This window comes from Solanum lycopersicum, chromosome 11 (genome assembly GCF_036512215.1).
Source record: "Solanum lycopersicum chromosome 11, SLM_r2.1".
Classification (NCBI taxonomy): Eukaryota; Viridiplantae; Streptophyta; class Magnoliopsida; order Solanales; family Solanaceae; genus Solanum; species Solanum lycopersicum.
The window spans coordinates 13688092-13702215 of NC_090810.1; the positions used below are offsets into that span (position 1 = coordinate 13688092).

General features: G+C 32.5%; 1 protein-coding gene across 1 annotated transcript in view; it reads right to left on the bottom strand.

Moving 5' to 3' along the window:
• Positions 1-13065: 13065 nt before the first annotated feature.
• The window catches only part of LOC138339252 (uncharacterized), a 109334-nt gene continuing 108275 nt past the window's right edge, over positions 13066-14124 (bottom strand). Inside the window, exon 8 of the mRNA XM_069290834.1 lies at positions 13066-13207. Within this exon, the coding sequence (XP_069146935.1) occupies positions 13203-13207 (5 nt within the window). The 3' untranslated portion in view covers positions 13066-13202. The remainder of the gene's footprint in view (positions 13208-14124) is intronic.

Consider the following 14124-nt stretch of genomic DNA (forward strand, 5'->3'; position numbering starts at 1 on the left):
CAAAAAATTAAAAAATATATTTGATGGTAAAATCCATCAAAAACTATATTTGATATTTCAAAATTATGTAGAAGTCTATACTTTAAGTGTAACATCTCGTAACTCCAAATATCTAGGATTAAACCAAGAAACTGAGAATAGTTATTTTTCGGAAAGAAAAGGAAAAATCTGAAAAATTTCCCAAGTGTAAAAGTAAGTTTTGGTCATTTTCAAACGATCATAACTTCTAGCTCAGGAGGAGTTATGGGCAGTTCTTTATGTGAGTGGAAATACCATGGAAATATCTTTCCAACAGCGCCGAGTTTGCTATTTTTCGATGTCGTATTAGGGAGATATGCTTTTCGAAAATTGGGTTATTGGAGTGAGGAAAGTTCTATACGGATTTTAGCAAGGGTAAAGTAGTCTTTTCACATTATAATTTTCTAATTTTTTTAAGAGTTTAATTGTGGTAAAAAACCAAGTTTTAGTTCAGATTTGAAAAATCTTTTTGCGCTTAGGGTTTGGGAGAAAAGAGAAGAGAAGAAAGAGAAGGGAGAAAGAAAAAGATTTCACCATGAACGCCAAGAGATTTTAGTGGAATTCGTCGAGGTGATCCCTAATCAGGTGTGTGAGATCTTCCTGTGATGGGTTATTCCACCCACCCAAAAAAACAGTCTAATTTAGCGCAATTAGAGTATATTGAATGATGAACATTGACGTTCTTGATGAAAAACAATTGAATTCTTGTTGGTTGAGTTGTGGTATGCCTTTGGTTGTTTGATTCACGATTCCAGGCTGTTTTACGAGTCTAATCTATTGGGTTTTTAGGATTTTAGTCAGCCAAATTATTTGGAGTGAGATCCATGGGAATTTAGAAGTTTATGATTTTAAATCGGAAGAGAAAAGTCAAAAATCTTGTCTAACAAGCCCTGGGGTGTCGCTCCTGCTAGAGCCCCTCTAGGCAGCCTCTCTCTGATAGGGCCTGATGCGTGGTGCCAGCCAAAGCCTCTCAAGACTGTTTCTTAATCCTTTCAATCATAGAAGTTATTGTTTAGCATTCCATCTCGCATACTCGTACATTCAACGTACTGATGTCAGTTGGTCTGTCGCCTTTTGAAGATACAAGTAACCACGATTAGCATCCAGCACCTGGTTGATCCATCTTGAGCACTGAGAGTCATTGGTGAGCCGTCCTGCATCCTAGATCACTCTTTAATTGTTTTTTGTTTTTCGTTTATTGAATATTGTGGGGTATGTCCTAATATTCATCGTATTAGTAGTAGAGGATTCATAGACAAATATATAGTCAGACAGTCAGTTTTGGGTATATCTTTATTTGCATATTAAAAAAGATTCAATGAAAGACAGAAAAAAATCCACTATCCGTTTTACGTCAAGCAATACGTGGAGTAAATCCCAATACAACAGTAAAAGAAAGAGGTGTAGGTGGATAGACTCATCAAGTTCCCATTAAAATAGGATCAACGCAAGGAAAACCACTTGCAATTTGTTGGTTATTAGTGGCATCTCAAGAACTTTCGGGTTAAAATATGGCTTTCAGATTAAGTTTCGAATTAGTAGATGCCAAAAGGGAGTGGTGAGGCCATACGCAAAAAGGAAGAGACTAACAGAATGGTAGAGGCAAATAGAGATTTTGCACATTTTCGTTAATCCGTGAACATGATCTATACATCTCAATCAGAAAAGAATCAAAAGAAAAAGAAAGAATTAGAATTGATCGATAGATTTCTCGAAACAAAAGAAAAGGAGAATAAAGATGAAACAAAAATTGTGGATCAACTAAGACCTCTCAGGGACTTTCTTAAAGAGGAACCTAATGTACATACCATGGAATGAGGTTTGATCCACTTCATGGAAATTTCGTATTAATCTAAAATGGAAAGTTTGATACAATTGTTTTTTTGTTTGGAAATTGGAAGCAGTTATTGATTCATGATTTAGCATGTACACAATGAAAATTTCATTCTCAATTCTGCGAGAATTTTTATGAAAGTCTTTCATTTGCTTCTCTTCGATCGAAATTTAATTTTCCCAGATTGTATCCTAATTTTTGGCCCAGTTCTTCTAATGATCGATTCAACCATACATATGTTATTTTGGAGATTTAAGTGCCATATTTGGCCAAGACTACTATTTGAAGTGTTTTCATAAGAATGTTTCAAGATTTATACTTGAGTTAAGTTATGTCTTCCGCTGAGTTAACTAAGCCTGACCAAGGGTTTGCTTAAGGCCAGCAACGGTCGTTGGGTGTCGGCCACGTCCAGGGTGTAGACTCGGAGTGTGACATTTTTGTAGAGGGAGTTGATCAGATGATAAGCACCCCTCACTTCCAAACTGATGGTTGCGAGTTCGAGTCACCAAGGCAGAAAAAGGTGTGGGAGCTCCTGGGAGGTGGGGGATAGAAAAAAACCCAAACATAGGTAACCCGACAGGAATTATAAGGGTTCGGCTCAAGATAACTTGAATTTGATTCAATGTCAACTCATTCAAGCATAACCCATTTTAAGAGAGTTCTAAATTTAGCCCAATTTAATCTCCAGTTTCAACCATTTTGAAATTCTTTACAAAGATATTTTCTTATATTAAAGTCATAAATTATTATCTATTCAACTTCTTTTAGTTTTTATCTATCCATTTGTTGTTGTTTTTTTAAAAAATCTTGAGCTGCATTTCGTATTGTGATTATAAAAGTTAAATATCATTATGTTAAAATTATTTATATTAATCGAGTTAAAATGGGTGGGTCAAGACCAAACCAGATACACTTGAACCGAAAGTAAACTTGGGCAGGTCAATATTCAACTCGATTTCTATTTCAACCCATTTTAATATCTCCAATTTCAACCCAACCAACCCACTTGACACCCCTTACATTAATATATAAAATATTTTCTACGTTATATTTATAATGTCGAGTTGATTTGTTCTCAGGTTGACTTCTTTTTTAGTCGAACCAAATCAACAAAGTATACTTGGATTCTATTTCAATACCAAATCAAATCAAACAAAACATCAAATAACATTTTTTGTTATTTGACTCGATCTACTGTAATTCATTTTCAGTTTTATTTTGTACACTACAAGTTGCAAGTGTCTACATAAGTCTATTTAAGGCAAATATTAATTATGGATGGTAAATTCCAACAGAATACCTAAATTGATAAAGTTACCAAAGTAAGAGAACACATTAATAGTTTTAATAAATATTACAATATAAAGATATTTTTTCTTAAGTAAGAATCTTCTTCTACATTTTATTGTAATGAATTGATTGACGTGTGCATAAGATGGAGAGTATATGAGTGTGATAAAATAAGGAGAAACTTCGCACCTTCTCTTGTTTTATGAATAACTAATGAGTTAAAAACATTGAAATGGTTGATGTTTTGAATTATATTTTGATGATTTGACAACAACATGATGAGTAGTTATCTTGTGCACCCTAACAAACAAAATCATCCAACTGACACCTTACCTTTTCACGTAGTTAATATGAATATATGATTAAGTATATAGTAATAATACTTCAAATACATGTATATATCCTATCAACATAGCTAAAACATGGATCAATGTGGTGCACCGATATGTAAGCATTACTTAATTTTTCCATATGTATGTACAAATAAAAGAAGATCATGGTTGAACTTTCAGCATAAGGAAAGAATTTGTAGAAGTTGTCGTAGATCGTCATTGTCTTCACCTGCGAAAGAATTCTTTAATCAGACTATGTCAAGTGATATCCAAATAGCAGTTGACACAAAAAAAAGATTAAATGTACACATAGGTGGATCGAATAGTGCTCATGAACACACAACGAAGAAGTATGAAGATCTAATTAGCGACAAGATGAATCAATTCAAGATGCATTTGTTATGCAATCCAATCAAACTAAACTAGAGCACACAATTCGTTTAAAGCTTTTGTTGAGGTGGTGAGACTCCATTTGAATCATGGACTAATATTTCATGAACATCGATAAGATGAGTCAGCATTAAGCAAAGGTAACTTTTTGAAATTCTTTCATGGTATGAGATGTTGTGTGATAAAATAACAGATCTTCTATTGAAAGTAGCTTTAAAAAAATAATATCATGACCCAAACAGTCGTGATTGACACCCACACTAACACTCTGGTGGGAGAACCAATACTACCATCCAACTAAAGTACATAATCTAAAGTAATATATTTATGTTACAGAAGCAAGTCTAATAAACTAAAAAAATGCGGAAAATAAACTTAGAATAACATGAAAGTCCATGTACCAAAACTGTAACAACAAGTCTAAGAACATAGGGTACAACGCCAAAATTTAACATCACCTTAACAAATAGTTTGAGTCTTAAAAGAGTGGACTTAAACAAAGAGAACTCAAGGCAGCCCGGATGAATTAGCATACCCTTGAATTAAAATAGTCACTGATCTTATGAACGAGGTGAGTCAATAGCTGCTAGAAGATGTCATGCACTTAACAAAAAAGAAGAGCAAGTGGAGAATTAGTATAAAACCATAGTGTACTGGTAGAATCACGATACTATTGCACTAGTGAAACATAAACAATCAATTACAACATTATAACACATGCATAAATATCAACATATTTAATACTATCATAAGAATCAACATCACAATTCATATGCTTCATCACATAGTTGATCCTCTCACGGAACCGAAACTAAAATGTTATCATGCCGAAACGTGGCAATCTGATCAAATTTTTTTGTTGGAACAAGGCAAGCGATCTAGTTAGCATGCCGGAAAATGACAATTCGATTCAAGTTAGTGTGTTGGAACGTATGTGTCAGGATCCAATCACACATCACAATAACACATCAAGATCACCATTCAACCATGATTTCATAGTATTGATATTTATATATCTCATTTCAACATCTATGACTAATATTGCGACATGCATACATATACGAGTATCACAATGAAGCAAAACAAGTGGATATCAAAAGATCATAATATCAGTATCATCAACTACCTAGAAATAAGCTTGAAAGCCTAGACAACTTGATCCTTCATTTTCGGATTTGTTCTGCTTGTTTGTGGTCTACAAACAATAATTTATATATGGGAGTCCATAAAGAAACACTAAATTTCAGAAAACTAACAAACTATGAACCCTAGTTCAAACATATGATCATAATACACAAATTAGGGCTTTTTCAACAATAATTCGAAACCCTTCCTCATCAATGATAACACAATAAAATAGGGTCTATGGATTGAAAAATTGATTCAGGGAGTTGAAACCTTACCGCTATAGAGGCCGAAATCCCGCTCTAGCTCCCCCGACGGAGGCAGAATGTACCCTTTCACTAAAATATTATTTTCGAAAGTACTACCCATTCAAATTTTTACAATTAGATCTCTTATTTATTACTAGGTTTTTCCTACACCTTAATAACTCAATTTCTTCCTAATCTACACTGGGTTGGGTAGTTCCAAGTTACTTAAAATAGTTTCTTGCCCTGATTCTTTCTTCATTGACTTTTCCATTACAGCGAAATAAAGTCATTAAATATAATAATTTTACTTCTCATAAAATTGACAAAGATATCATCACTGCGTGTAAGATTGATTATAGCGGAATAAAGTCATTAAAGATCTCGATGCAATGTTAATAAGTATACTATGTCACATCATTATCGTGTTAAAGTTTATCTTATGATGATTTATCAATAACTTCAATAACTTAATGATCGTTTTAATGAAGTGAGATGAAATTCACTTATTGGAGTTCCTTACTTGAATCCGGTTTACTCGCTTTTTGATTTTAACATCAAGAAAGTATCGAGAATGGCTGAATTACATCTTGATTATTTTCGTGAAAATATGATGGTTACTCTTAAGATTTAGTTTGAGACATATATTGTTGATGTCCGTGACGTTGATGATATGTTCTATACTCTAAAAGGACTTGATGAAATTTTTTGAAAGATAGTCAACACAAAGAAACATTTAAATTATTCACTTGTATTTCGCCTTGTGAAATTTGCATTGCTCTTGCCTGTAGCCATAGTTTCAGTTTAAAGGGATTTTATTGGCATTGAAGTTTATGAAAAGTTAAATGCAAAATTGAATGGAAGATGAACTAATCAGAGGATGCATTGTACCTTATTTAGAAAAAAAATATTTAATATTGTTTCTGATGATAATATTATGAATAGCTTTCAAGAAATGAAAGACTTGCAGAATATAATGTAATGAATATTTTGATCAATCATGCATTCTTTTGTTGTTAATTTATTCGCTTATTTATGTTTTCTTCTTTGTCATGTTGAACCCATTTGGTAAAATTTCTGAGCCCACCACTGCCTACAAGACTTTTATTAAATGTTGACTAAAATCCCCCTAATCAAATATGTTCTAGACCACCAGACCAACAATATAATAAATTCAAGCTTGTGAATAAGAAAATTCCCGATCAATATTCTGACTTAACAATCATTTGAAACATATCAAAAGTCATAAAAATCACCCATATATGATTCATTACACCTCTAATATAATGTGAAACACCAAGGACTCCTAAGACATCAGTTACAATGTTTAACATGTAATTTCGGTCTATACAAGAACCATCTCATCACTTAAATATAAATATTGACCACTCATGAATCAATATACAATAATACACTGTGAAACGGTAAACTCGGTTCACTCATGGAACTCACACACAAACAATCACATGTATTAGGCATGGTACTCGAACAAACTATTATCAATTTGTATTGACATAATTTCTGAGTCAATTAAGAGATATTATGTACCACACATTGTAATTGAGCGAACCATTAGTATTTATCATGCATCTTACCCGATGAATAAAATGGCACCTTTACACCGAAATAAACATATTTATTGCATGAGAATGACAACAAGCTAATATTTCCGTTTATTCTCCTCCCATCTCCCTAACAATACATACACAAGTTGTACTAATGAAACAGTTAATAATCACATATAACATAAATGAAAAAAAAACAAAACCTCACGATAAAAAACCCCTACAAAAACAGCCAACAACAATCATAAGATCAACATTAGCAATCAAATGCCTTAATATCCTAAGCAACTCATCTGCCCAAACTTTGTATACAATGATCTATACATGTAATATGTAAATAATTTAAAGGTATTATTCAATTAAAGACATGCATGACTACTTGGTTAAGTCTAGCTTGCTTAGGCGCCAAACAACTATATAGAAGTTTGATCACGGACTGTTGACTCCTTTTATGAAGCTTTTGTTTGTCCTAGGTCTAAATTAGAACACAAGTACAAAATAAATCCCAATTGGCCTAAGATTCCTGGATTTAACTTAATCCCAAAATCAAGTCAACCTCATGATTTTTCTATCAAATCCAATACTTTCTCATCATTTATTTGTCTATAACTATAATAAGTTCCTTGGTTACATTGAGAATTATGGTAATTAAATCAAGAACAAATGTGTTTATAAGAATCCAATGGTCTTATACACAAAAATCCTGATAAACCTGAGTTTACCCACCTTTGGATGAACCCAAACCGTGCCATAGGTACACAAAACCGTCTCTAAGTCCTAGAATTCAAAGTACCGAATTGGTGAATAAACTACTTACCTTTGCAAAGGTTCTTGATGAAAACGATGAAATTGCCCTAAGTCTCCCTTGTTGTTACCCAGAAACTTCTTGTACAATAATGAGTGGCTTTGCTGTGTTCAAATTCTCAATTTAATAAACACATGAAAAGTATAAGACCCAAATTTCTTAATGATAAAGGTCCGGAAAGTGCATATGGGAAATTAACCTTTATAACTTTTGTAACTATAGAAAGAACTTAATTTTTTTCTTTAAACAATTGATCAAATTAATCAACAATTTAAGACATAAAATACTTTTTAAAAAAGATAAATAGTTCGGTTTCTTCAAAAAAATTGACCCAAAAAAAAAACTATAATAGAAGAAGATTTTAACTTCCAAACTCCAAAGTAACAAATTGGATTTAACAACACTTTTTTTCTACAAAAATCCTTTCGTTTTTTCAATTTCAGCAGAAATTTCATTGCAAGTATGACCTTAATTTTCAATAAGAAAGGAAATTAAGGTTTTTTTTTGCAATATTTAACTAATAAAACAATCATCAAGAATTGGAATTTACGGTTCTGTAAGACTTTATTTTTTATTTCAAGTTAACTAAATAAGGAAAACACATAACCTCCCCCCACCCCACTCCCAAAAAAAATTAATGAAAACTTGCAGCACAACTTACTTTAGCACTTAAACTACTCACGCTATTAAATACACCCTTAACATTTTTATTTGAATTAAATACAACCATGAGAGTAGAATATCATTTCCACCTGTCCAATAATAGTCATGTAAGTGCTACATCATAACCATCTAAGAACCACGTCATTAATTTTTAATTTATTGTTTTTGATCTTTACCCGTTTTCAATTTTTTTAATTTATTAAACTAATAAATTGATTAAAAATGAGTTTTAAAATTAAAATTTCCCCACCTTCTTCCACCCCTTCTCTTCTAACCCCCCCCCCCTTCATCTTTTTTGATTTTAACACTTTTCAGCTTTCTTTGACTTCTTTTTTTCCCAACCATTTCCAAACTACAATAGTTGGTTTTTTTCTTCAACATTCATCATTTGTTTTTACAAAAAAAAATCATACTTACTATTTCTTCTCTGAACCCTCTCCCTCTCCCTCTCCTACAAATCTGTAGTTGGAATATTATATTTATTGAAAGTATTTTTCTTCTTAACAACTCAAATGAAAAATGAAGTTTGTATATGAAAGTTAATAGACCAACATTTTTGCATCACAACTGATAGAATTCAAAATGAGTTACTTAAAGTTCCAAAAAAAAATACATCCAATAAGATGAATTAGGTGTTGAGTTTTGTAGATTAATGAATGGCTAGTGAGGTGATAGATGAACTTGAAGGAAAAATAACAAATATTGAAGAAGAAAGGTATAAAAGAGTGTGTCAATGGGAAAGAAAATATTTCCGGAACACAATAAAATGAAGAGAAAACAAAAAGATTATTTTTTTAAAAATAAATAAATTGAGCCCACATATTTCATTCACTTCTAAAAAAGAATTTTACATTTTTTTAAAAAAAGAAATAACTTATGGAAAAAGTTAAAAACTATTAGTTGTATATTTTCCACTAAAAAAATGTCATATGTTTGATATTATCATTTTGTTTTTTTTAATTATTGTATCACGCGCTTTTGGAAGAGTGAATACTTTGCTTTGCCACGTCAGCCCTTAAGGTGATATTTAATCACTTCCAAATTCTTAAGGGGTATTTAAACACAATATAGTTAAAGTACTAAGTATGTTTTAAGGACAAGTTTAAGAGGGATTTGTTGTATTTTATTATTTAAATAGAAAATGTTCTTATATCTTAATACATTAATAATATCTAGATTAAACATGGTGAGTCAAATAACTTTAGTATCTTTCAACATATGTTACGTCTTAATTATGTTGAAAATAATATAGTCCCTCCGTCCACAATTGTTTGTCAAGGTAAGGTAATGCACTCCCCTCATGAAAATTAATATAAAATGTAATTTGCATCATATAACTCTACTATACCAAGAATATCAAAAGTCTACATAACGTTTCAATTGACCAAAATGGAATAATTTTTAAGGCAGAATTGGAAAATTTTGATTCATTATTTCTTGATTTTTTAAATTGACAACTGATATTGGATATCTATTTTTAGTATACCTGTCAAACAATTCTGGACGCAGGGAGTATCAAATACTAAGTTAGTTATCTTTTAAGTCAAATTACAAAAAATCAAACTGAAATGACTTTAAGTCAAAAAATAAAAAGTAGGGGGACACCTACTTTTGGATTTTAAAATATTTTGAGTCATTTTAAACTTATTTTGAGTCATTTTTTACCTTGTCAAACACTTTCCGACTTCTTTTAAGTCTTATTTTTTTTACTTATTTAAATTTTTTTTTATATTTGTTAAACACATCTAGAAATCAAAAACTAAGCTAAAAGTAAGTTTGATCGACTTTTAAGCCAATCCAAACACCTTCTAATTTTTCATAAGCAATTATTTATTTTTAGGTCAATACATATGTCTATAAAAGGAAAACATTAATAATTGAAAGAAAATGAAAAATATAAAAGGCAAACATTAATTAAGAAAAGAAAATAAAAAAAATAAAAGGCAAACACAATAATAGCTAAAAAAAATTATATCAACTAACCAATGTTGAAGACACCAATTTGCTGGTTATTATAAATATAGTACAAGAGAAACACAAATCTTCCCAACCAAAAATTTCTTCTTCCTTTTCCTTAGTTGAATCGATTGATAGAGCAATAATGTCAACACCAAAAGAAGAATGGATGAAAGTGATAAAAGAAGAACAAGCTTCTCGGGTAGTTTTGTCTTATGAGTTCATTGATAAGTTAAAGAACTTGAACTGGGATGAAGTTTAGAAGGACAATACCATCTTTTAAGCCCAACCTGATGAGAAGATATCCCAATCTGATGAGAAGTTATCATCTCCACCCCAACAGAAAAGCCCATCCAATTAACAACTTCTCTTGTTATTTTTATATTATCGTGATGCCTTTATATTTTATTATAAAAACTATGTTTGCTCCCTCAATAAATTAGCCAATTTACGTCACGACCAAAAAATCATGAGTCGTGATGGCACCTACGTTCCCCACTAATAGGTAAGCCAACGAACATGTTTTAACAAACTTAACTAACTAATGAGTCAAAAGACAATAATTTTTCATATCTCCAACACTGAGTTCCTTATAAGTACGAATGCGGAAAACGAAAAAAAATATTACCCAAAAATTGGTGTCATAAGTACAAGACTTCTAGAATACGATGCAAGTCTGAAACTTAAATGACAAATCTAACATAAGGGATATCCTGTCTGAATACTAAATAACAGAATACGTAAAAGATGGAGGGAGGTGTGGGCCACGGAACAGCCTGGCAGCTCACCACAACTCCAAGACACTCCGAACTCGGACTAAAACTGCTCCTCGAGATGTGCTCCTACTCGGAATCGAATTTGCACCACAAATAGTGCAACAAGTGTAGTATGAGTACGAAACCACGTGTACTCAGTATGTCTCATTGACCGACAACGAAGAAGTAGTGACGGGAGTTTAAAAAATAAATTCTTAAATTATATAAGTATATATATTACACTTACACTCACTATTTAAGTTTCATCAATAAAGGTAATCAAACATCAAGTACTTTCCAAACACCAAACAAAATACATAATCATCAAAAAAATAAATAATGTGATGAAATGCAATGCAATATGATACCATGTAATGAATCGTCTCAGAATACCCAGTACTCACTCAACCGTATATACATGATACTCCTCGGAAATACATCGAGAGCTCATGACCCATGGGCGACTCGCGAGGTCCATATACCGATACGGACGATCTCCACATGTCTGTGCAGACGATCTCAACGCACTATCATAATATCAAACAATTTTCGAACGGACAGTCTCCACGTGCCCAAATTACAATCTTAACATCTCACCATCCCCATCACGGACGATCTCCACGTGCCTAACTTATACTCAATCTCATATCAATGCATGTACACAATATTATTTCGATAAAGGGGATGATGATGCACCCGAATCAGTCAAATATCGACATACTACATAACCACCTCGATTATCACAACTATACAGGTGTAATAAAGAAAACACAATCACACAAGGATTTCAAGTCAATAATATATCACCTAATGCCCATATGCTTGGCATTCTCAAATTACAATCCACATTCTATAGTAGTAATTTTCCATTTTATTACACCGGTACTCGTACCAATGGTCGTCACATTATTAATACGAGACCCCCATCTTTCACCCTTACCCCTTTGTCTATTTTCATTTTTAATCTTTAATTAGGAAAACGACCTTCAACAAGTCTAATAGTCTTAACATACCTTAAGAGCCGAACCTCGTGCCACGAATCTTCAAGATAGTTCCTTCCCTTTTCGCAAAGTTTTGGACGTTCCCAATCTACCAATTATGCAATATTTATTAAGCAAATTTTTGTAGACATTCAAATTAATATATGTCTATCATAGACGCTAAACTCACTCATAGTTCCAACCAAACTCCCAATCTTGACATATATTGGTATGCCAAATTTTTCATGCTTGCTAAATTTCAAGCCAAGAACTTAACTTCAACATCTCCCAATACCCTTGAATTCATTGTTAAATTATATAATATACACCTAATAATTAATTACCTATCTCAATATATAAAACTAATATCTTAATTTATATATGTATAAAATAAGAATCAACGAACCACTTCTCCAATGTGACCTTCTCCTTTTTTTCATTTTTTTCTTCCTAAAAGTCAATTTTGCCTGCAACGTGCCAATTTCTTTTTTTTCCAAGGATTCTCTTAATTGCCAATCATTAGCATGATTGCCCAATAATTGGCTTGAGATTCCATTCCCCTCCCTACCATTTTAATACCAAAAAAAGATATACTAATAATAATGAATACGAGAAAATTATAGACCAAGGACCTTTTTTTTTCCTTCAAATCCTGCAACTACGACTATATATATAAATTTCAACTTTAAAATATTCCTATATATGGCAATCATTAGGAATTCTTAATAACTAAACATCCATTCAATTCAATCTAATAATTTTACTAAAGTTATATCTCATTTAATAACAAGTTACGACAACAACAATTTTTACCACTAATGCATGCTTATGCAGAATATAGATAGGTTAAGGAAAAACTTTTACCTTCAATATTTTATTTCTTTCCTCTTTGTTCTGTAAGCTACGCTGCCCAAAAAAAATCAGTTTCTACCTCTTTTGTTTTCTGCCCTTCTAATGTTAATTAAGTAAAATAAATAAACTAACCCCACTAACCTAAATCAATTAATGGGTCAAGTAAAAAGGTATTAAATGACTTATGGATATGACCCACTAACTATTAACTAGATTAATTCTTCACTAAAATTTTTATCAACTAAATATTCTTAGTTTCGAATAGTTTAAAAATACCACTTTAAATTTTCAAAAGGAGTCAAACTAGTCCTAGTTCTCAAAACGACCTAGCGGGTCGTTACATAACCTACCACTTAAACAAAAGTTCGTCCTCGAACGGGAAAAGAAAAGAGCTAACCTGAACGCTAAAAAAGATGAGCATATTTACTCCTCATGTCTCACTCTGTCTCCCATGTAGCCTCCTCCATTGGGCGATGCTTGCACTGAACCTTTACTGAAGCAATCTCTTTGGACCTTAGCTTCCGAATTTGCCTATCCAAAATGGTGATCGGCTCTTCTTTAAAAGTCAAATTCTGATCAAGTAACACTGAATCCCATTGAATCACATGATCACCACCCTGATGATACTTCTTAAGCATTGAAATCTAAAATACAGGATGGAATCCTTACAAACCACAAGGCAAAGCCAACTGATACGCCACCTCACCAATGCACTCTACAATCTCGAAAGGATCAATATACCTTGGGCTCAACTTGACCTTCTTTGCAAACCTCATCACACCCTTCATGGGTGAAACCTTCAATAAAACCCTCTCTCCAACCATAAACTCTAAATCACGATTCTTAAGATTTGCATAACTCTTTCGCCTACTCTGAGCCATGAGAATTCTATCTTGGATCAACTTGACCTTGTCCAAGGACTCCCTCAACAAATCTGTACCCCATGGTCTAACCTCAAATGCATCAAACCAGCAAATTGGAGATCGACATCTCCTACCATATAGAGCCTCAAATGGTGCCATCTCAATGCTCGAGTGATAGCTATTATTGTAAGCAAACTCCACTAAAGTAAAGAACTGATCCCACTGGCTACAAAAGTCAATCACACACGCCCGCGACATGTCATCAAGAACATGAATAATCCGCTCAGACTGACCATCAGTGTGAGGGTGAAAGGTTGTACTAAGATCCACCCGAGTGCCCAACTCTTTCTGCATAGACCACCAGAAATGAGATGGAAATTGGGTGCCACAATCTGAAATAATAGATATAGGAATCCCATGCAACTTAACTACCTCCCGAATATAAATCTTG